General features: G+C 43.7%; 2 protein-coding genes across 3 annotated transcripts in view; one reads left to right on the top strand and one right to left on the bottom strand.

Moving 5' to 3' along the window:
* Nucleotides 1–6058, top strand: part of Recql (RecQ like helicase) — a 26709-nt gene extending 20651 nt beyond the window's left edge. Inside the window, exons 10-15 of the mRNA XM_008851593.2 lie at nt 57–174; nt 815–953; nt 2334–2425; nt 3573–3792; nt 4081–4210; nt 5833–6058. Of these exons, the coding sequence (XP_008849815.1) occupies nt 57–174; nt 815–953; nt 2334–2425; nt 3573–3792; nt 4081–4210; nt 5833–5982 (849 nt within the window). The 3' untranslated portion in view covers nt 5983–6058. The remainder of the gene's footprint in view (nt 1–56; nt 175–814; nt 954–2333; nt 2426–3572; nt 3793–4080; nt 4211–5832) is intronic.
* On the bottom strand, nt 4268–24531 carry Pyroxd1 (pyridine nucleotide-disulphide oxidoreductase domain 1). 2 transcript variants are annotated; one of them, XR_003846862.1, is made up of 13 exons: nt 24158–24531; nt 21226–21306; nt 19972–20091; nt 17929–18057; nt 16346–16419; nt 14725–14885; nt 13978–14078; nt 12501–12636; nt 11369–11481; nt 10702–10824; nt 8057–8194; nt 6768–7068; nt 4268–4282 (listed from the first exon to the last, which is right to left on the bottom strand). XR_003846862.1 is itself a non-coding variant. In XM_008851594.3 (12 exons), exons 1-12 carry the CDS (start codon nt 24215–24217, stop codon nt 6820–6822), a joined length of 1485 nt encoding a protein of 494 aa, XP_008849816.1. In that variant the 5' UTR covers nt 24218–24531; the 3' UTR covers nt 6112–6819. The 2 variants fall into 2 exon arrangements, 1 of the variants encoding a protein (XP_008849816.1); XM_008851594.3 differs by lacking the exon at nt 4268–4282 and having other exon boundaries at nt 6112–7068.

Genomic DNA, 24531 nt, shown 5'->3' with positions numbered 1-24531 from the left:
GCCTATTACCTTTTAAAATATTTAAACTTAACTAACAAAATATTAAAACATTTTAGGTTGTAGTGGCAACTGTTGCATTTGGCATGGGAATTGATAAGCCAGATGTGAGGTTTGTTATTCATCATTCAATGAGTAAATCCATGGAGAATTATTATCAGGAGAGTGGGCGTGCAGGTATGTAGAATTCACACCCAGAAGTAATTTTCAGGAAGGTTTTCAATAAGACATAAATGCTTGAGAATTCTGTATTCTTAATCGCCTTTATTGGGCCGTAATTTTTTGAGCCAAGTTTTTCTATTAGGTTTATGCTTATTTTTTTAGAGAAATTTTAGTTGTGCTCTGTTAGAGTGTCAGGAATTATTTCTGTGTGAGCTGAGATACTATATTCATGTCTGTCTCTTAAAATTTTAGTTAGTAGATTCAAATATAGAACCCAAATAGCTGGATCACTCAGGCATTTTTTTTGTTTGCTTTTCTTTTTCTTTTTTTTGAAATGGGGTCTCCTTGTAGCTCCATCTGACTTGGAACTCACTATGTAGATCAGGCTGGCCTCTATCTCACAGAGATCTGCCTGTCTCTGTCTCCTGAGTGCTGGGATTGAAGGCTTGTGCTCCTATGCCTAGCAATAAGCTGATTTTTTTTTTTAATGTCTCTTATGGTCATTTAAACAATGCTTCAGGGTAGCTGTTACATGTTAATTTCATATCTCAAAACCTTTATCTGTTGTGTGAAGCTTTGCCCCCCAGTATGACATATTTGCACGCTATGGGTATCTAGAAGCAGTGATGCAACCCCTAGGTTTCTCAAAGCACAGGTCGCGATGACTCGAGAGCAGACTGTATTTTGTATTATGGCTTCGGAGACATCTTCAGAATCAGCTCCATGGTGGTCATGGAGAACGTGGGGCAGCAGAAGCTCTATGAGATGGTGTCGTACTGTCAGAACATGAGCAAGTAAGCTGCTTCCTTTCTGTGCCTGTGGGAGACCAGCAGTGACATGTGATGCTACAGTAGTGCTACATGCTGTTAGCATGTGGCACACATATGTGAAAGCAGATGTGGGGACTAGGCCAGGCACCTGCCATGACTGCCTCATCCAGTAGAGAGGCTCCACCTGTCTTTGAGTCCACCCTCCAGGGCTAATTTGCCGAAGGTTTTCAGTGAAGCCTTTTCCTCTGGCACCCGTACATGGCTGCGCTGCAGTGACTGTGGATGTGGACGGGAAGGAGGGCGTTTGGGGCGGCAAGTGCAGTAGCACACCCTTTGCCCTGCTTGTGTGTCAGTGAAGTGAACAAGGGCAGGTCAGGTTTCTTATGAAACACATGGAACTCTACCCAAGGAGCCGTTGCCTAGACTGCATGGCCTCCTGGTGGTCGCCGGGTCTGAGCCCTCTTTGGGTTCTGATCACTTGTCACAGAAGAGCTCAACACTTGACCTAGAAAGCAGTGACAATGCTAGTGATGGGAAATGGCATTTTCTTCCCAAGTGATGCTGAAATAATGAAAAGAAATGAGAAAGTGAAAATTTCTCTGAAGGCCCAGGAGACTCCCATGAAGACTATTTTAAGATTAAATTAAAAATTTTTTATTAATTTTACTTTTTATATGTATGCATGTATTGCACCCATGTTGCACAGTACCCACGGAGGACAGAAGAGGCTGTCAGATCCCCCTGGAACTAGAGTTATGGACAGTTGTTAGCTGCCATAACAGTTGTGGGTGCTGGGATTCGAACCCAGGTCTTCTGCAAGAACAGTCAGTGTTCTTAACCGCTGAGCCATCTCTCCAGCCCCAAGGTCATATTTTTTGCTCCTTTAAAATATAAAGGAACCACCTTATTACAACTCTTATCCTAATAGTTGTAAAGTCTTAGGGCTCGAAATGAGACAGGTGAGTTCAGAAGCAGTGGTTTCAAGGACATGCTGCTGGTAGAGTAGGTGTCACCCGGATCCCCAGCTGGCCCAGTGCAGTCACAGGGGTCCTTAAAGTGGCAGAAGGCGACAGAGTGTAGTTTGTTGTGCTGTGAGGACTCAGCCACTGTTGATGACACTGACGGTGGAAGAAGGCCAGGAGCCAAGGAGTGCAGGCAGCCTCCAGAGAGTAGAGAAGCCACAGACAGATTCCTTTCTAGGGATTCCAGAAGCATCCAGTGTGCTGACACACTGCTTCTGACCCAGGGAGACCCTTCACAGACACATAAGAGAACACATTCGGTAGTCGTAGGCGCCACATTCATGGTACTGTGCTGGTAATAGGAGGAAAGGGGTAAGAGTCTGTGTTCTAATGTGGGTCCTAAAGCCTGGTCAGACAGTACTATCTCCAAATGTACTTGCAGATGTCGCCGTGTGTTGATAGCACAGCATTTTGATGAAGTTTGGAACACAGATGCCTGTAACAAGATGTGTGATAACTGCTGCAAAGATGTTTGTAAGTTTAATTGTTGTTTTTCGAGTTTTACAGGCTACTAATGTAGCCTGGAACACATAAGGGAAGTGTTAGACCCCCCCCCCCATGGACTTGAAAGAAACTATGATTAGAATTTCCCAGATTCAAAAATAATACAAAGGTGAATAAGTAATATGCGTCCACACATTTTATATTGTTATAATGAGGAAATGGAGTTTTTAATGAAAAATTTTGATCTATTTTTATTTTGTATGTATGAATGTTTTGCCTTTTATAAAGTGCACCCATGTCATGCAATGCCTGTGGAAGTTAGAAGAGGGCACCAGGTTCCCTGGAACTGGAGATGGTTGTTAGCTACTACGTTGACACCACGTACTAAACCCAGGTTCTCTGTGAGAGCAGACAGCGCTCTTAACTCCTCAGCCATTTCTCAAATTCCAAGGACATCAAACTTTTAAGAAAAGGAAAACATTATAATTTGTTTGTATAGAAATATTGTTATATAAGAAAATAAAATCTCATGATACTTTCTGGTACTTTATAGCCAGTGATCAGGAAGAAAATTTAGTGCACAGTAGAGATGACAGTAGGTGGCTCTGATGTGGTGGCCAGCTTCTCTGGACAGTAGCTGTGTTGGCACTGGACGGACCTGTTTCTCACAGGCTGAGTTCTGTACCTCAGTGGGAGGAGGGAAGTCACTGCACTTAAAAGTTTACAGCTATAGCAATTTATTAGTTCACAAGATGGTTTTACACTGATCAATTTCATGAATCTGATATGTAAATCAGAGTAATACTTGGGGAGCCTGTCCAGAACATACTCTACAGAAACCTATAAGGCTTGCAGAGCGTGGCGTAGTAAGCACAATCAGATTAGAAAGGTGAAGACCAGGCTCTTCTTAATGCACGCCTCCTAGCGACTGGCAGACATGTTTTGGTTTCCAGAGTAAACCACAGCCTTCCTGTAACTGGGTCATCTTCTTTACATCATCATAAGTTGCTAACTGTGTCACAGGGACTAGAATTTGGTCTAAAGATGGGAGGGACAGCCTTGTCTTACTTCAGAACACATTAATGAAAGCTCTGAGTGAGAGGGCTCAGCCGGCCGAGCCAGTTCAGCTGCCTGAGGCAGCTCCTCCTCACCCTCAATTCTGAACCCTATTGTCCAGCGTTTGAGAAAAAGGACATAACACAGCAGTGCCGAGACCTGGTCAGGATCCTGCAGCAGGCAGAGGAGCTGAATGAGAAGCTCACGCCACTGAAACTGATCGACTCCTGGATGGGAAAGGGCGCTGCAAAGCTGAGAGTGGCGGGCGTCACCGCTCCTGGGCTTCCCCGAGAAGACCTGGAGAAGGTCGTGGCTCATATCCTTCTGCAGCAGTATCTGAAGTACGCACCAGCCTTCCCTGTCCTCCGTTATCTCCACAGCGGTTCTATTTGCAGAATAAATAGCTTTGCAGTTATTTGATGCAAACTTTAGATGCCGTAGAAAACAATTTACCTAATCTTAAGAGTCTTAAACGTTGATTGCTAAATAAAAGTTAAAACCTACTTCCCTTAAAGATAGTTGTGCTGTTCTAGTATTAAGTTTTTCAGTTTCATATTAGTGTGGTGTGTAGTTTTTTCTTGGATGAATGTGATTCCCTCAGTTTCTGATTGCTGGCCCTTTTCTTCCAGAGAGGACTACAGCTTCACAGCCTATGCCACCATTTCCTACCTGAAGGTCGGGCCCAAAGCCCATCTTCTTGACAGCGAGGCCCACGTGGTCACTATGCAAGTGAAGAAGCCGACACAGGGCAGCACCAGGGTAACTGACAGGCTCTGTTTTCCCACTCTGAAAACCTGTGGGGATCTTGCTGTGGTTCTCTCCTAGGCTTGACTGAACACAAAACATCAAGTCAGTTTCTTCTTGGGTTTTGATTTTGGACAGATATTGAGTGCAGTTTAGGCTAGCCCGTATATAGCGGGGGACTGCAGCCATTTGGGATGTGAACACTCCATTTTAGCATCGTAATTCTGTGAGACCTTGCCCTCCTAGTACGGGGTTGGAATCCGTTCTGCTTAAGAATCTATGCTAGGGCCACTGAGATGGTTCAGTGGGTAAGATGCCTGCCACCAGGCCTGACACCCTGAGTTCTGTCCCTGGAATCCCATGGTGGAAGGAGAGAACCAGCTCCTGTAAGTTGACCTCTGATCTCCACCTTGAGCACACACATACAGAGAAATAAACGTAGAAAGTACTGAAGTCTACGGTGCTCCCAAGGCTGGAAGCCACTGCTCCCAACCAAATGCCATCAGCTGCAGAAACTGCCGTGCACCTGTCTCAGGGAACTACAGTTTTTCAGTGCACTTCTTACATAGACCCCTTTTATGAAGACAGCAGCTCATATTGACTAGAAAGCTAGAGATAAAATCCAGGCCCCTCTGAGCTCCTGGGTGCCTCTTCTCAGCCTTACTCTGTCCAGCCCTTTCCCACTGCACCCCAGCTCTGGGTTTCTAACATTTGGGATGCTCTCCTGCCCAGGAACCCTGCCCTTGCATTGTGTCTGGAATGGTCCCTCCTCTGAGACCTTGTGGCTCACCCTTCAGGTCCATCCTAGTGTTTTCTCTGGCACCCAGGAGAGCTGGCTTCTCTTCCTCTTCCCAACACAGCCCCTACTTGACCCAGCACTACACAGTGTTTATGTACTGTCACTCCACTGGGTTGTTATAGGACACAGATGAAAATTTCCCCCAGTGTTGCTGATTTGAAAATAGCTGAGTTCTCAAAGATGAGGAACCTGTGGGGAGGGAGGGCTGACTTCATGTCCTGTGTAAACCTCTGTGGTCCTGGGCTCAGTGGGTCCACCTCTTGGTGGGACTGGAGGACACTGGAACTAGTCCTCACAGAAGCAAGTGTTATTTACAGCAGATGAGAGCATGGGAATTACTTCCAAACCCTCAGTCCTGACCTTGAGTCACTGTGAGAAGAGTCACATTCAAAGGGGAAAGCCTTCATTCCAGTGCTAGTGTGAATGCAGTTTAGCTGGTCAGTTATTCCTGTGAACTCACAGTAGTGGTGACACCATGCACAAGTCCCATGCAAGCTCAAGCCAGACACAATCCCAGCACAGCTGTAGGTTCCTCCAACCTGAGGAACTCCTGGCACCTGATGACTGCTGGGAAGGGGAGGCGGTCTTGTTTAGGGCAAGGTGGATATATACCTTAGAGTACAGAAATTTGGCGGAGGGTTGGCAGGGGGTTTTGGATAAGGGAGGGGATCTGAAAGTGATCGGGATATACTGTATGAAATTCACAAAAATTCATTAAAACCCACAACACCAGGCCTGTCCCAGAGCTGGCTGACATGGGCGGGGGGGTGTTCTGCCATCACTGATCTGAGAAAGCACGGCAGCCATCTTATCAGCTGCTGTTTTGTCTCTCTTGTAGGCTGCATCCTCTGAAACTTGTCAGTCTGAACAAGCTGATGGAAAGGGGGAAGGAAAGCATTCGGGTAGCTTCCAGAAGTCTGCAAACGCCCTTCTGCCATCTGGTTCTAAGAGCCTGGGGGCCAAGAAAAGGAAGCTTGAGGATGCCTGAGTGTTCCTCCAGCATCCACAGGAGTGTGGTTTGTGCATGTATACACATTATTTTTATAGTTAATCAACAGTTTTTTTTTAAATAATTTCATGTTTTTCACATATAAAGCTCTATTTTCCCAGCATATTATCTGAAGATTTGAGAAGTCAAGACCTTTTGAAAATTTGAGATTAATTACATTTTATGGTATGCAGGAAAAAATAAGTCCTTTATGTAAAACCGTTTAAACCTAATATATTTGAGAATAAGTTCTAACTGCTCTGAGCCCTTTATGCCCTGTATGCCTTCTTGCCGTCTCTCTGGACACAGCTGTCTATGGGTGGCAGTTTACACTGATGTGGGCTCGTCACTACAAGCAGCTGGCAGTTTAAGATGAGTGATGTAGACGGCTTCTGCTTAGAAGACACTGCTGTAACTGAAGCTCAGTACAAAGAATGAACGGCAGAGACGATGCCGCCGCACTGCTAGGGAGCAGGGTGCCCTCGGCCTCCGAACCCTGCTTCACTGTGACGCTTCACAAACAATGGCGCTGCCCCTGGAGCACAGGACGGCGGTGGAGCCTGGCCACATGCGCTCTGAAGCTAAGCCACAAGCGGAACGTTTACGAGTAATTGAAGACCCCCCTGTGGCAGGAGGGGTCATTTCTGTATTAGAAAAGTGTATCTGTAAGCAGTCCTTGACATAGAGCTCGTCCTAAGCTTTTTATGTACTTCTCTCCTACTGAGATCATAACTTGTGTATTTTAAACGCCAATGTGGTCATTAAATCAGTGCAGGTATTCTTACTTTTCTTTCTTCTTTATTTAGAACTTCATATGTTCTTGACGAAATTCCAATTTCAGTCAAAATAATCCTCTATATCAATATTTGGATCTAGCAGATCTTTTCCGTATGGTGAAAGGTCCATTTGGTTTAAAATTAGATTTTCAAACGTTTCCTCTAAATCAGTTTCACCAATTAAGACAGCTCCCATCATCCGCCCATTCTGCATGATGGCCTTGACGTACTCCTGGCCTCTGGTGCACCTCAGCATTAACTCATGGTTGGCACCCAAGCCTTGAGCATTGTATTTTCCCAGCAATACAACCTGCATGAGAATGAAGACGTTATCGTGAGTGTCCCCGGCAAAAATCCAAACACTAGACATGATGTGCAGTTATTTCGGGTCCTGTTGGTTAAGCCAGTACAAAAACTATTCAAAAGACTTTCATAGCTCAAAATGTCCCGGGGGGGGGGTCCCAAAGGAAATATTTGAATGCTATGTGTATATTCCATAGAAAACATTTCCACACAGCCTACATTAACATGTCAGGGATTATATTCATTTTTAATACTGTAACATTAAAAATAAAAACTAAGTGTATCAAGTGTATCATACTATATAATCTACAGGAACAGTAAAGATCCCCCATATATATATAATATATTATGCACACACAGACACACACACACACTAGGAGCACATTAACCTGGAATCATATTTTAAAGATTGAATGAAGAACTGACTCAGTTCTTTCTTTGGCTAGTTATTCACTTTCTCTGGGCCATAAGGTTGTGTTGGCTCATGTCTCTTAGGAAGATGCTGCCTCCAGGTGGCGGAGAGCTGAGGTAAAGTTATGCCAAAACATCTGCTTCCTTCTCAAGGACAGCAGCTAGTTTCCTCGTAAAGAAGGAAAGAGGCTGAAAGCTTAGAGTGTACAAACAAGGACAGATCTGGAGAGACTTCCCCTCTTGACTGTAAAACAGTATAGTAACAGTCATTTATGATTAGGAATTAAAAGCAGCAATACTAAGTACTGATTTGCAAGAAATAAGAAACTCATTTTTTTTTATAACATGCTTGAAACAATTTTTTTTTGTTTTGGAGACAGGGTCTCACTGTATACCCCTCGTTAGCCTGGAACTCACTGTGTCAACCAGGCTGGCCTCCACCTGCCTCTGCCTCCCAAGTGCTGGGATTAAAGGGATGTGCATCACGGCTGGCCTGATGTAAAATTTTATTTAGTGAGAAAATAAGATAAGTCATAATTAACCATACTTTCAGGCAGAAACAGCCATAATTTCCTTAATCTTACCTTATAATTAAAAAATTTTGTTACATGGGCGAACAGTTCAAAGCTGAAGTCCATGTCGATGGATTCTCCCAAGGTAGCCGCAGCCATGCACTTGGCCGCGTACCACCCCATCTGCCGTGCCTGCGTCCACAGTCTCATCTGGAATGATGGAAAACGGCACTTGATGTTACTTTGTGTTGTTTGTTTGAGACGGGGCTCCCTATAGCCCCAACTGGCCTGGAACTCACTGTATAGACCAGACTGGCCTTGATCTCACAGAGATCCTTCTGCCTCTGCAGTGCTGGGACTTAGGTGTATGCCACCATGCCCGCCCGGCTGATGTTGATGTTATCATTTGAAAAAAATTATCATTTCAATCTTTAATTTTTAAAAGCAGTTTCTTTTTATTTTTAAAGGTTTTAATTTTAGTTTTAATTATATGTGTGTCTGTGTGGGTTTGTGCACCTGAGTACAGGGCCTCAGAGGCCAGAAGAGGGTCTTGGGTCCTGTAGAGCTGGAGCCACAGGTGGTTTTGAGCTGCTTTACATGGTGTTGAGAACCAAACTTGGGTTTTCTGCAAGAGCAGTACATGCTCATAACAAAGCCATCTTGCCAGCCCCTATTTTTTTAAAAAAATTACACGAGCATGCGTGTGTGTGTGTGTGTGTGTGCACACGGGTGCCTGCAGAAGCCAGAAGAGGGCATTGGATCCCCAGAGCTGGAATTATAGGAGGTTATGAGCCATGCAATGTGGGTGCTGGCAACTGAACTTAGGTCTTGGAAGTGCTCTGTAGTGCTGAGCTGTCTCTCCAGCACTCCCAACCTTTATTTGTGTGTCTGTGGGCATGGACATGCATGTGTGGGGGTCAGAGGGCAATCTTGGGTGTCAGATGTCTGCCTTGCCATCTCCCTTGTTGGAGACGGGACCTCTGGTTGCTTTCCACTGTAGATGCTGGGCTGGCAGGTGCGTGACCTGGGGAGTCTGCCTCTGCCTCCGGTCTCCCCTGGGAGCACGGGGCGTGCGTGACCTGGGGAGTCTGCCTCTCCTCCAGTCTCCCCTGGGAGCACTGGGTTACTGTTACTTCTGTGGTTAAGGCCAGCTTTGTGTGGGTTCTGGGGATTGACACAGGCCCCCACTCTTGCATGGCAAGAGCTTCACCCACTTGAGCCTCCTCAGTCCTGTCATTCCAGTCTAGGAGTTGCCTTGACCCTCCTTCAGATGAGTTGGCTCTAGCTAGTGTCATCTTCACTGGTCACCAGTGAACACCAGTCAGGATGATTTTGTTATGTGCTGATTCTACCTAAATGACCACATCCAGCATGGAGGGACGATACCACTAGCTGTATGTTCCAATAAAACTCCCATTACATATTATGACAGTATTTCAGGCTATTTAAGGTGAGACTAGAACAGTCCTCTCCGAAGTTTGTATCAGCACCGATAGAGATCCCAGACTACTGAAAATCTGGTTCCATTTCCCTGTGCTTGCGCTTCTCGGTATGAGACAGTCAGACCTGTGCAGTTAACAATGGTCAGACAGGCCTGAGACCAACTGCTGGTTCTAGGAAGACCGTTCACTTCTTTATGGTAGTACTAATTTCTCCTTTCTTATATTTTTGTTATATTTTTGCAAATTTTTGGTATTCCCTTATAAAAGACAAGAACACTGGCTTTGGGGGTCACTGGACAATCAATACTAATTTATTTATTTAACTTTTCTGATCTTCAGTTTCTTTACTTGAAATACATACTAACCCTCTCCCCTTGGCTGTTGCGAGAACAGGCTGGCTTTAACCATCGATAGTTTCCATCTAATGCTGACACATGTACAGGACATATCCTAATCACGGGCATGAGCTCTGAGCATGTCTAAAAGAGAAGTCTTATTTTTTAAATTCAGTCTCTGTAAGAAAGGTCTGATGTAAAAGGTCTGCTGCAGAGTAAACGGAGCACAGACAAGCAATACACCACACTGCCTAGCAGGTCTGTCCAACCTTGTGACTGTGGGACACGTCATCTACAAAGTTCACAGTCGGGACCTGAGCAATTGAGTTCCAAAGCAAAAGATCACAGAAACACTCGCAATATTTTAAGTAAGTTGACAATTTTGTGTTGGACCACTTCATAGCTCTCCTGGGATGCAGGCTGTGGGTCTGTGGGACAGACATTCCTGACAGAATGAACATTCAAGCCTCAAAATCCCTTACATCTGCATCTTGGGTGATGTGAAACTAATTAATGTTCTTATTGCAAATTAGAAAATGGATCTCCTCGGATCCACTCAAACATGGACATCTGTTTATTCTGGACTATTTTTTCCCCTGTATCAGATAATGATACACATTAAAGATAAAATTTACCCTAGGGGGTTTAAAATAGAAAAAAAGTATCAGCCCATTACATTAATTCTTCCTAAATTAAGACATCCCAGTCTGATTACTAAGTAACTTTAAAAAGGTGTGTGTGTGTGTGTGTGTGTGTGTGTGTGTGTGTGTGTGTGAGAGAGAGAGAGAGAGAGAGAGAGAGAGAGAGAGAGGAGAGTTATGTATCAGAGAGTTTCTGACTCAGAGCAGAAAGGCTGAACACCAGAAAGCCATCTTGGCAGCACCGGCTCCATTCTCACACGGAATCGGATAGAACCATGTGGTCACAGGTACGAGCTCACCTGCTGCCAGACTGGGCTTGGCTCCCAGCACGCAGTGCAGATGTCACCAGCAGCATAGACATCGGGAAGGGATGTGCGCATCTGGTCATCTACTCTCAGGCCGCCGTCTTCTCCTAGGTCAAACTAAACAACTCATTGGAATAAGGATGACAAAAATCGAAAAAATGACTTTTCCCTTATAAAGAGCAAATCAAACTTTTACACCAAGCTTCAGGGAGATACTGAGAAAGAGCTGCAGTGTAGACACTTGACCTGAATTTCTAAGGATGGAATTCCTACTGAACAGACTCAAAATTTCCAGAATTTCAACATCAAAAATATCCAGTAATCACGTTTACCCTACCCATAATCAGAAGAACATTCCTCTTTTTTTGGGCTTCAAGTGCTCAACTGCAAAATACAACAATATTTAAGATTTACTCATGTTGGCTACTAACCTTTGATAAATACACACTGTGTCTCTAGATGACACTTAAGCTGCGATGTTACCTGCCTAAGGATATTAAGCAGGAAAGAGTATCGAACCTCAAGTCAAACAGAAACCTAATTCTGTTCAGTCATCTTAGGTTACAGTTTTATAGTAAAACAATCATTATTTATGTTTGAAAACTGACGTCATCAGAAAGATGTTTTTAAGAAGTTCCTGGTTGGAAGGAGTCCGCCTTACATTGTTTCCCTGGAGGAAAGGCTCTACATTGGGTGTGACTCCTGTAGCACTGACGAGGAAATCACAGCCATATATCTTTCCACTGGTCAATTCCACATACACAGGCCACGTCTCTTAAAAAAAAAAAAAAAAAGACTTTATTCTCACCAGCAGTTATTCATTATGTGAAATAACAAAGAAACCGGAAGGCAGGTGATGACTACGGAACGCCTCCTTTTAGAAGGCCCTTTGCTGGAAGAGTTGAATGCAATGGTGGCATCCTGTTCAGCACAGGTCCAGAGCACAGCATCCTGTGTGTCCACTAACCATAGACACCTGAACCAATGGGCAGTCTGATGACCTCTGAGCTCTACTGACATGCACACAGCTAGCTCCCTCTATGTTCCCAGCTCTGCTCACTCCCTCTTCCTGTGGGAATCTGGAAGGATGCTGAACACTGGCTGCCCGACTGCACGTGGGTAAGGTGCAGGCATGGGCAGACTAGGAGAGTTCCCACAAAGGGGTGGGATGAGACTAAAACCTGCTTTTAGTTGCAACATACAAAATTTTAATTTAGAAGTCACACTGCTTCTGAGAGTGTCATTTTTTGTATGAATCTGCAAAAAACTGACTCAGTGTGTTACAATGGTCCAAGTACTATGAACCCAAATAAAATGGAAAGCCCTCTACTACTGAATTTATTAGAAAACTTAAAACAAGTAGCCAGGTCAGGAGTGGTGGTGCATGCCTTAAATCTAGACACTTGGGAGGCAGAGGCAGGCACATCTCTGTTAGATCCCAGCCTGGTTTATATAGCAAGGTTTGTGGGGCTACAGGGAAACCCTGTCTAAAACAAAAAGCTGGGCATGGTGGCGCATGCCTTTAATCCCAGCAGAGGTAGAGTCAGGCGGATCTCTCTGAGTTCGAGGCCAGCCTGGTCTCCATAGTGAGTCCAGGCCAGCTAGGGCTACAGAGAGACCCTGTCTCAAAAAGACCAAAAACAAACAAACAAAATAAGTTGTGAAATGCAGTGATTTAAGTTACTAAACTATGGGTTTTCAGTTAAATTTCATATGGAAATACAAAATTTAAAAAATACAATATAGCAAGATTATTTTAAATAAGAAATGGAATTCCTTCTTTCATGATTTACCTTCATCAGTGGTAACCGATTTACCATGGTGAGCCTTTGGGAAAGCTACGGACTGTTTCTCTGTTTTCTTGAACTCTTCCTGAAGGTACAGTTTCTTTACTTCACATGCAGTTTCAATGTGAATGCTGTGGGAGAACTAGAGAAAGGCAGTGGAATCACTGTGACACCCAGAAGGAATGCTGGGGTTACCGAAAGCTAAGAGAACAGTTAGACCGCACGTGTGGAAGCGTACAAACACACTGTATGTCCCAAAATGAGGCTCTCGGTCTGTCATGACGGAGTGAGCAGCAACTCATTCAGTGCTGAAAAGATCAGGCATCCGCATGGGCAGGAGGGCGAGGGCTTGGAGTCAGTCAGCCTCACTGATAACTACACATGCAGTTCATTACATTGTGGCAGACTGCAAAGGCTTCTTCATCACAGAACCTGAGAGAAGGGCCAGGCAGACAGCAGGGAACAGTGTTGACTGCACACTGTTCAGTTCCTGTGCTGACAGTACAGCTACTCTAAAGAGAACAGGGACTTCAGTTTTGTATCATTTCCAGCCTGCAAATTAGACTGTGTATCCAGTCCTGCGCCCATTTAACTACACCTGAGCAGTTTTACAGCAGCCACACAGTAATGAAGACTAATGAAAACAGAGTCTTACATTTGAATGTAGCTTTTTTGCAACTTCAAAAAGGTTTTAAGTAAAACAAGTCATCTTGCTTAGTTAATTAGGATATGATTTTTTTGTTGTTATTTTTTTGAGACAGGGTCTCCCTGCCGCCCTAGAACTGGCCTTGAACTCAGAGATCCACCTGCCTCTGTCTCCTGAGTGTTAGGACTAAAGGCGTGCACCACCACTCCCGGCTATGAAGTATGTATTTTGAAACTACCTAATAACCTTGTGAAAGTACCTGCCACTGTGGTGGGGCATTTCTTTAATCCAAGCACTCGGGAGGAGGCAGAGGCAGGCGGACCTCTTGAGTTCCAGGCCAGCCTGGGATACATGCTGAATTCCAGGCCGGCCAGTTAGATAGTAGATCCTGATCCTGTAGAAAAAAAAGGGATGCTATGGGAGGAGTTGGAGAGGAGGGAGTGGGCATGGATTTGATCAAAACACCTTATATGCTTATATCCTTGTATGACATTCTCAATAAATTGTTTTAAAAGACAAAAAATGGGGGGGGGGAGGAAAGAAAGAGAAAGAAAAAAAGAAAAAGAAAAAAAAGCTGCATGCATCTGATTTCTAAGGAGAAACCAAAGATCACAAGCTTTTACTGAACTCTGCATGCAGAAACCTTCACGCTAGCACTTAGAAAGATGGCTGAATGACAGTTTAAGACGAATTTCAAAGTCACCCGTTCTTGGGGCATCTGGGCCAGTGGCTCTGAAGGCCTCTCCCTGACTGCCCTGGGTTTTAAATCAAGGGCCCCAGCAGCTTGGCTGTCGTGAACACTGCCTTTCCGTGTCTAACTGGTATATGGAAACACACCTCTTCTGCTCCTTTCAGGGCCAAGCCTTCGTGCCAGTCCGGGCCCAAGGCGCTGCCCACGCTCTCAGATTCAGCTTTGGTTCTGGCTTCCTTTTTTGATCCTGAAGAAATGAACATTGTTAAAATGTCAGGCAAAGAATTAATCGATACGCGTTTGGGAGCCTAGGCAACGTAAAGAAATGCCTCTCCTGCATGTGTTCATCCAAGCACACACAGAGCACAGCAGTACTGTTACCTACCCTATCCACTCTTCATTATTCTAGAGTTTTGTTATACAGAGCTACAAATGGGCAATCTTTCAACTAAGTACTGTCTACAAACACATTCAGTGTATCTTTTCCATATTATTCTATAAAGGGATAAGAAAATTAGCTATCAGATTTTTAAATTTTTTAAGTTTTAGAAACTCCAAAACTTTACTTTGAACTTTGTGAACCAAAATTATCTTTAAAGGTTATTAAATTAAAACAATGACACTTGTTCTTACTGGATTTTGTAGAAAATCATCTCTGGCATTGCTCAATTGTAGCAGCTGTTTTTCCAAGATGCAAATGGACAGGTTTATTCAATTCACTTTAAGTTCCCATTTATATTTATGTATGTGTGGATAGTTCATAATCTGGAAACTTTATGTAAAGATGTAGAAATAAAAACCTGTATTCCTGTCTCCTAACTATCCCGCTGAATTTTCTCACAGTTGAGAAGCAGAGTTATCTGGGAACGGAGTGAGCCGGATGCTGTGCTCACCTCCAACTGTGTATCTGGTTCTTTTCTGTGCAATTCTAGCTTCCGATTTTTTAGAAATGAGCTTGGAAGTCAAAAACTCGGCCGCTCCCGCATCAAAGAATGTATTCCCAATAGCTTTGTCCTTTATGGCCCAGATCACTTCACAGCCTTCTATTTCATACCTAGAAGGAATTCTAATATTACCTGGAGGAAAACCATGAGCAAAGAACAACGCCCCTGAGGAAGGTAACGGCAGGTACAGGCAAGTCGGGGAAGACCGACTGTAGAAACGTAGTTCACTTTAAAGACAGTAACGGTTAAAACAGAACACACACCACATTTATGTAGTTTTCTGACAGAGTCTAGTGGTAACTGTATGTGCTGAATATTAATTGAAGTTATAATGACTGTCATTTCAGAGTGTTCAGTAAACAACAAAGGCATACAAGTGTCTCCCAGGGCAGAGCTGAGACCAGTATTTTGTTTATTTGGCTATAATGTGACCAATACTGGATGGATGGCATCCACCTAGCAATACTAACAGTAGCTGCTTCATTGGCAAAAACAAATTTAAACACCTTTTAAGTATTTTGTGGGTGAAGGTTTCCACAGCAAGCATGTGGGCCAGAGGGCAACTGTGGAGTTGGCTCTTTCCTTCTACCATGTGGGTCCTGGGGATCAGATTCAGGTCGTGGGGCCTAGCAGCAAGCCCCTTTCCCCACTGACCATCCTACTGCCCCCTTAACAGATTATTTTTTATATTTAATTATTTAATGTATGTGTATCCAATTAAATGTTATGAAACACTGAACATTTTTTAACATAAAGGGTTTCAGCATAACTTACTATAGCTGTGTCATATTAGGACACTTCTGATGGAGGCCGATGGAGAAGAGCCATTATGTGTGTGGGGGGATTTAAAACCTTGCCCTACGGTCCATCTGAGATTCTCCCCACATGGCCCACATTTTGGGTCACTTGAGTTTCCCTCATTTCTCCACACAATACCACAAATGTAATCACATCAGTGACTACCGCCCCTGGACCTCAAGCAACTTCAGAACAGGCTTCCTGTGGGACTGACCAGTCTCTAAAGACGGGCAAACCAAATCAGGGAGTTGAAATGGGCACATCAACAAAGACAGCTTTGGTGAGTGTCTTGTTTTGATTCAATTTTTTTTTTTTTTACTTCCAAGTTGGTTTGACCCAGCTTTCTAGCATGACCCAGACTTCCCCTTGTTGGGCATGGCTAGCAGGCAAAAATCATGAGAAGAGAGAGTCAGTGTTCTGCAGGTTACTGTGGGATAGATGTTTCTCAGTGTTTACTGAACTTGAAATACCATCTTAAGACAAACATATCTTGAATTAATGTGTTCTCATTTCTCCAAACCAAAACCCAAGCATTGGGAATAACATGCACCCTAAATCAGCATGACAAAGATCATGGGATTTACTGGACAGACGTGTGAAGGGCTGGCCAGAAGTGGCGAGGAGTAATCTGTAATGGGCACACATGTCATGATTCTTAAGAGTGTGTACTCATAAAGCACATTAGTGAGTCAAGTCTGCCCAGGGTAGGAGTATTTTTGCATCTATGGATTCCACAAGAGCTAGAGGTAAAGTGGACTGAAGACATACTTACACTAACTCGAGTGCAATGCCACCATTCCCTATAATCATGATTCTTTTAGCTTTAGTAAGACGTTTCTGAAATTCCTGTATTAGAAAGAAAACAGTGAGACAGCGTTTTGACAGAGTGGACAGTACGTGAAGCAAGAGGCCTCACTGATAATGTTCTAAACACGTAAACATTTTAGAGTGTTTATAAAGGGGCAGCAGACCTCCCCACGCCAGGATCCACCATCGGATTCACATCTTGGCATTTCTGTTTCACTCCACAGGGCCTTACAGTGGTGCCTCTCCCAAACTCCCTCGTGCTTAGGTCCTTGTGTCGGAACCTCAGAATCTCAGAAGAGGCTCTCTAGAGCACCACATCCCTAGATCTGTGTTGGAATCCATCATCTTCAGCAGGCCAGCCTCTCCATTAACGTGTTTCCCTAGACTCTCACCCCCTGCAACTCTCAGACATGAGCAGCAGGGCACATGGCTGAGGTGTGCTGACCTCCAGTCACTGGCCTTAGCAGTTCCTGACAGGATGACCTGGGGGAGCTACTTCGCCTGTCTACGCCCCACGGTGTCCACTGCAAAAGGAAGTAACTGTCTCCTAATGTTTATGCCAGGGTGATGCAATGATGGACACAAAGCTCCTGAACAGCAGGGACATAATAATGTCCAACATTAAGTGAAAAGATGTTATTTTAAGACCATGCATCCACCAACCCCCAGCCTAACAGGATGCAGATAAACCTGAGAGGCCTGTGGCTCCTTCTGCCACTCTCAAGAGGCACAGACACCCCTTGCCTCTGAGTGACATCTGGGTAAAGACTCAACTACTCAGAAACTGTCATCGCCAACTTGACTACTGCAGGGCTTACAGTGTTGACTAAAATCGACTTAAAATTCTTCAAGACAACACCTGAACTTAGTTTGCCTTTCATCGAGGATAGTACAATTTAAGACAGCTCTCTAAAGAGTGCTGGTCATAGAGATGAAAGACGCAAATTTAAACTGCTTCGGACATACTCAGTGGTGATCTTAGGAGAAGGAAATGCTCTCTTTCTGTCTTGTGACGTGGGATATCATCGAACTCCATCAGGATATCCCACATCAGAAGATGTGAGGAAGGGTCACCTTACTCTGGTGCTTTGCCACTGTTACATGTAGAGCAACAAAGCAAGCAAAAGCCATTCTCAGGCCTCACATCCACACACATCTTATGAATATTAATTTCTTTGCTGGAGAATAAGATCAATAAATTTTCCCCGTTTTACTTCTGGGAAAATGATTGCCACACTGTTTTAAGTGTCAAGTTACACATTTCTGGTGTGGCGTAATGATGTGTTACAATGTAACATGTAGCCTTGAGTACTGCTACTCCGTGTGCCATATCTCATAGGCCAAAAGAACTCAGGACGTCAGCTTTAACTAAAACCGTGAAAACTACTGACCAAACTAAAGCTGGCAATGAAAACCACACTGTGATTTCTGAATGATGAATCCAAACCTCCCTTATGTTATGACACTTCAGGAACTAATGGTCAGTAGAACGGTAATTCACAGGAGAAGCTCCATGTCCCTTCCCCAGACCCACCCTTAGAACATTACCTGGGCACTGTCTGTATCACGGATTCCTAACACATAGGGATTTCCTTCACTGATCAACTTTGGCTTAGCTCCAGCACACAGACAGAGTTTCTTATAAGCATGCTGACGTCCGTCTTCTGTGAAGATGCACTGTGAACACACGTAATCAGGCATATGGGAAGGAGTCAAGACAAACACAAACCTGATATACTAAAGGAGGCCTCCTGGTGGCACTCCATGCTCAGTTACAGCAACTGCAGAGTAGATTAAGTGGAGACTGCATTCTCTAGCCTAGAACTAATCTCTTCAGGTCATAAATCCTTTTGAGAACCTGGTGAAAACTAGTCTTTCTCTCCTAAAAAAAAGGTTTGCATTTAGCTTCTGGGACTCTCATGATTATATTATTCTCAAATTTAAAAAAAAGAATCTTGGGGGCTGGAGAGATAGGTCAGCAGTTAAGAACACTGGCTATTCTTGCAGAAGCACTGGGTTCAAATCCCAGCACCCACATGGCAACTAACAACTGTCCGTAACTCCAGTCCCAGGGGATCCAACAGCCTCTTCTGATCTCCGAGGGCATTACACGACAGGGGTGCACTTACCTACATGCAGGCAATACATGCATACACATGAAATAAAAACAGTAAATAAAATTTTAAAAAAAGAGAATCTTAAAGAATTTTAAAGATGGGGGCTGGCAAGATGGCTCAGTGGTTAAGAACACTTTCTGCTCTTCCAGAGGATGGGGTTCAGTTCCCAGCACCCATATGGCAGCTGACACCTGCCCTGATTGTAACTCCAGCTCCAGGGCATCCGATGCCCTATTCTGGTCTCTGAAGGCACACACATGGCACACTTAATACATGCAGGCAATACACTCATCCACATAAAGTCTTTAAAAAATATTCTATTATTTTTATTTTATATAGATGAGTGTTTTGCCCGCATGTTAAGTGCACCCATGTCAGGCAACGTCCATGGAGGTCAGAAGAGGGTGTCAGATCTCCTGGAACTGGAGTTTACAGATGGTTGTTAGCTGACATATGGGTGCTGGGTACTGAACCAGGGTCCTCTGCAAGAGCAGCCAGAGCTCTTAACCACTGAGCCATTTCTCCAGTCCCTAATAAAGGCTTTAAAAAAAAAAGAATTTTAAAGATGAGCATGCTGATCATATTTTCCCTGGGACAAGTCTCAACGAAGATTTTTCTGTCTTGACAAAGTTACTTGATGATCTAGTGATTCTAATTATATCTCAATATCTGCTATGGGTTCAGGGAGCACGGCAGAAGAGGCCAAACAGTTTCTTTCTTCTTCTTCTTTTTTTTTTTTTTAGTGGTTTTGAGACGGGGTCTCCCTGTAGTCCCCCAGCTAGCTTAGAATTCGATGTGTAGATCAGGCTGGCCTCAGTCTCACAGATATCCACCTGCCTCTGCCTCCAGAGTGTTGGGAATAAAGACATGTGCCACCATACCTGGGTTATGAGTTTTTTTTAATCAATGAATATTACACGTGTTTGAAATAGTATCTATGTCATCAAATGCAAGTAATAACTTTATAATTAACAATGCTTTTGAAAATTGTGTTTTAAAAGTTTTTTGTTTGCCTGTTTGTTGCTTTTGAGAGAGGACCCTCTGTAGCCCAGGCTAGCCCCAGATTTACTGTATAGCCCAGATGTGTTACTCTCTTTGTGACACCTTCCTAAATCTCAAATGTCAGAACTTTGATGATAATTTCACTGTGATTTGTGCAGGTAAACATAATTATACAGTGTTCATGTCTACACCTGCCCCGGTAGGGAGTACTTGGGAACAGGTACCCGTTTTATTCTGGTTGTAGACTGGTATCTAATGCTGGACCTGGGACACAGTGGGCACTGTGCAAACACTGATGGAGTCTGAAATGTGGAAACTGCAATGGCATACCAATCTAATTATACAACATCCCTAACATGTAGATTCGCTAATAATGGGGATCGGTGGGGACAGAGGTGTAGCTCGAAGGTCAAGGGCAAAAGCTCTCCAGGATTTAACACTAGAAAACGTCATTTAACGAAAAATGTCTCACGTGCTCTTCACTCTTCAGCTGCTTCACCCCAGATTCTATGACCCTGATGTTGGGAAGGCGATTCTCCAACATGGAACTTGGTTGTTCTTCAACATCAAATTCTTCCAGTACTTTAGAAACCTTTATTCGGTCAAAGAGATTTTAAGAGTATGTTTTAGGAAGATATTTAATTTCAAGAACATTAGCAAAATACTTCCATTTATTTTACACATTACTATTTCATGTTCATAAAGCTAGGAAGTTAGCCAACAGCACTGCTATGGTTTGGATCTTCTATGTCCCTCAAGCAAACTGTGTGGTGGTCCCTTTCGGAGGTGGAGCCTGACGCAGGGAAGCTAGGTCCCTTGAAGAGGGATGTGGAGCTCTGGTCCCTCCTCTCTCTCTGCTTCCCAGCCTATATGAGGAGCTTTGCTGCACTACACATTCCGGCCAGGATGCGCTACCTTGCCACAGGCCGAAAACCAGTGAGCCACCTCCTTTGAGGCTGTTCATTTCAGGCATTTTGTCATGGTGACAGCTGATGAGTACATGCATTACAGCAGAGAGAGGACTGGGCTCTGCACCTTAAGGCTTGAACTCATGTATCTGGTCTGTCACTCTTGAGCTTTGCTGTTTCTGGTCTGTAAAACTCACAGCTAATCCCACGTACTTTACTAGCGTTTAAACAGAGGAGCTCTTTTCTTATCCCTCCAGCTTCTCCACTCTTGTACCAGCTAACTTTTTGTCTTTGGTGCTTTAGGACCATCACCATCTTCTTGGATTCACGCTGACCTATGCAGCTGAGATTCATCTTCTGTCCAAATCCTTTACCTCTTTGTCTACCATCTCCTTAGCCATAAATAATCCTTAAAACCCCTAAAGAGAAACCAACATAGTTTGTGTGAAGACTCCTGTGTGTCAGTGTTTGACCTTGGCTGCTCTGCAAACAGTGCTTGGAAATTCTATCATATAACCCTACTAATATCTAAACCTTCTGTTTTCAAGAGCCCTTTATAGTCTTGAAACCTATGAGGGCCCGAAGACCTGTTGAGTGAATAACACAGAGCAATACTGGCCATATTAGAAATAAAAGCTAAGAAAATTTTAATAATTTCTTAATTCAGTTAAAAGTAACAATGTATCAAATATACATGGAACAGATATACTTTCAATGAAAACAGTTTTCATAGTTGTTAAACACAACAAATTAAGTTAAAGAAATGGTAGTATCTTACATCTTACCAATATCATTTATTATTATAAAGAGGTTCTTACCTGCTTGAAATTTGTAACTGCTTTAATAACAGGAGAGGCTGTTATCAGGAGAATATCTTCTGATGGAAAGGTAATAGCCAACTTGTTTTTAAAGAGAAAAGATAGGATAAATAACTAGGTATCACTTTAAAAAATGACAGCAACATGCTGATAGCACAATCTTATTAATGCTATTAACACAGTAAATTAAAAATCCAGTTTCTCAAATAAAAATCTGCTATTCTGAGTCTTGTTCATATTTGTACAGCACCAATAATATTATACTTTTCTTTTTTTTAGTTTTTTTGAGATAAGGTCTCTCGGTAGACCCAGCTGGCCTGGAACTTGCTATGTAGGCCAGGCTGGCATCCATCTTCCAGAGATCTGCCTGCCTCTGCCTCTCAAGTGCTGAGATTAAAGGTGTGTGTCACAAAGGGTCTATTAAACTCTTCTAATGATAGAAAGAATAATACATTTATGGTAAAGACTAACAAAAGCCTTCTGAACAAGAAAAATAACATGAAGTATCTTTTGCCTACTTATTTTGTATAGCAATTTAAAGTTATACAGCTGATAAAAAACTGTCTACTTCTATTTGTTAATTAATAAATTAAATAAATAATTAATTTGTTTTTATTTGGAGACAGGGTCTCCCCGTAGCCCCAGTTAGTCTGGAACCTGCTATCTAGAATATGCTAGCCTCATTCTCACAGAGACCCACCTACCTCTGCCTCCTGAGTGCTGGGATTAAAGACCTGTGCCACCACACCCAGCTCTGTTTATTTCTTTTCTTTTCTTTTTCTTTCCTTCCTTCCTTCCACAAAATTTTATGCTTCTTCCTCAAATATAACTCATTTAGTTTATTGATTTTTTTTGTGTGTATTTCATACAGAACATCCCAAACAATCTTGTGCATCTTTATACCTGCATTCCAAATGGCACCCTCTCCCCCACAGGATCCCATCTACTCTGTCATCCCTGTTACTGTCTACTGTATTGTCAGTGCCCCCAGCCATTCCCCAGTGCAAGCCCATCTGCTGAGTCTAGTCAGCCTACCTAGAGTCCCTTGTTTTAGGAAGATCAGCTCTTCCTCATCTAGCAGCAATCAGTTGCCAACATTCCTTTAGAGAAGACTGGGGTCTCCAGCTCTGTTTATTTTAAAGTAATGTTTTCATTTGTCTTAAGAATGGGGATAAAATTAAAGCAAGTCTAAAATATTAAACACTTGGAATCTCAGCATAACTTTCCCCCCAAAGCTTTGGTACTCCTGTTCTCCCTCTCTGATTAGTATATGGTGTGGGAAAACAAACCCGTTTTATTATTAGCTTAACAAAATTTAACGACTTAATGTGCTTTTATTGCTTCATTATTTTCCTCTAGTGATAACTGTTTCTTCCTCACTTTGAAATTGAAAGTATTTTCTTATTTGGAAGTCTCCTTCCTCATTCCACAACCTATATAATCTGGCTTCCATTCCCAAGGTACCATAAAACAGAGCGTGTTCCAGTCCCATGCACACCCTCTGGTCTCACCTTATCTGAACTTTCTATACTTGACAATATTATCTCAGTGTTTCCTTTGTACATCCCGTCATTGATCTCCAGATGAAGCTCTCAGAACTCCTTTATACTACTGAAAATCATCTTTGAGTGAGCCCCCAGACTCATACAAGTTGTTAACCATTTGCCATGACCCAAACACATGGTAGCTAATCATATTTCAAAAGCTTTCATTTGAACACTTTCCTCCACTGCTCAAAATCATTCATTTGTAAAATTTTGTTAAGTACTCAGCATGTCATAAAACCCTATATAATCTGAGCTTTGTCACCGTTCCCTGATTGTATCTCCAATCAGCTTTGCTGCTTACAAATCATACCATGCTTTTATTTTCTCCCTGCAGATTGTACATCAGAATGTAACCTCATCTTCAATTCACCCCGTAACAGGTAACTCCACTGACACTAAGCCAACACACTGATGACATGATTTATTTATTTAACGTCTTTTCCAGTATACTGAGTTCCCGGTAAGGCAGAAACAAGCTGTCTGTATTTCCACTAAGCCCCTAGGCATCGCCTGGAATATGGGCTTTTTATTTGTTGAATAAACAGAAATACACATTCAAATATTAAAAGTTAAAAAGCACTTTGATTTCTTTTAGTATTTTTTGTGACTTCCGTGGTTGGTTATATCAACAAAATATACAATCCTTTTTTGTACTATATACACATATAAGAATATATGTGATCCACCTATTTATCATAATCAGAAAAGTTTTCTGGGGGTTGGAGAGATGGCTCAGCAGTTAAAAGCACTGGCTGTTCTTGAAGAGGACCTGGGTTCCATTCCCAGCACCCACCAGCTAATCACCATCTGTAACTCCAGTTCCAAGGAATCTGAAGCCCTCTTCTGACTTTAGGGCATTGCATAACAGAGGTGCACTTAACATTCATGGAGGCAATACACTCATACATATAAAATAAAACAATAAAAATATTTAAAAAATAAGGGATCCTGTATGTGTATTCCTTTGCTGGTTGCATCACAGAACCTTACTAGAGGTGACTCTTGGGAGTTCAACGTAGGAGGTTTATGGAAGGTCACTTTCATAGTTAAGGCCTTGGCACTTATCTGGAAACTAAATGCCACGGACATGAGCAAAGAAATAGAAAAACTGGGCCTTTTCTGTCCAAATACCGAGCCCTCTCGCCTGTCACGGCACATTAGGTGTGGGGCCGGGCCTGACACAGCAGCGGCCTCCCGCTCCTCCCCGCGTCGGAATGCAGCGGGAAAGAGCACCACTGCACGGGGGCCAGCGCAGCATCCCAAACCCAGAGCCGCGAGGCGAGGGGCGTGGCCAAGGGCCCGGAAGAGCGCCCCGGGAAGGGGTCCCGCCTGCGGCCTCCGGCCCTCCGCCGTCGGGGTCCGAAGGGGCAGGGCCCGCGCCATACCTGCTCCGCGCACGTGACGCCCGCAATGCCGCCTCCCACCACCACGAACGAGGCCTCCATGGTCCCCGGCTCCCGGCGGCTGGCGGAACACAGCGGCGCAGCTGGGACGTTTCGCCTACCCGGAGAGGAAGCTGCCGCACGGCCACTTCCGGCGCTTGGCCGGGGAGGCTCCGACCTACAGGTGCCCGGAAAGCTCACGCTTAGTCGGCTCGCGTGTGTGTTGCGGGGTCGCGTAGAGAAGCTGGCCTTCGGTCCATCCCTTCAGTTTTTGCATTACTTCTGGAATCTGAGCTAGGGGACCTGCATGCCACCCACTACTCTGGTTTTGTACGTGAAGAAAGCGAAGCTTCTGGAAGCCACTTGATTGCCGCCCT

Source organism: Nannospalax galili, unplaced genomic scaffold (genome assembly GCF_000622305.1).
Source record: "Nannospalax galili isolate Female #2095 unplaced genomic scaffold, S.galili_v1.0 scaffold1086, whole genome shotgun sequence".
Taxonomy (NCBI): domain Eukaryota; kingdom Metazoa; phylum Chordata; class Mammalia; order Rodentia; family Spalacidae; genus Nannospalax; species Nannospalax galili.
This window is presented reverse-complemented; position numbering and strand designations above follow the sequence as displayed.

Bases quoted from the DNA above. Each gene is read 5' to 3' on its own strand.
- Pyroxd1 (XM_008851594.3), bottom strand. From the start codon at position 24,217: ATGGAGGCCTCGTTCGTGGTGGTGGGAGGCGGCATTGCGGGCGTCACG. The intron at 14,886-16,345 runs GTAAGTATGTCT...AATTCCTTCTAG, and splicing joins GGCATTGCACTCGAGTTAGT to GTATGAAATAGAAGGCTGTG. The intron at 8,195-10,701 runs GTGAGCTCGTAC...CCATCATTCCAG, and splicing joins CAAGCCCAGTCTGGCAGCAG to ATGAGACTGTGGACGCAGGC.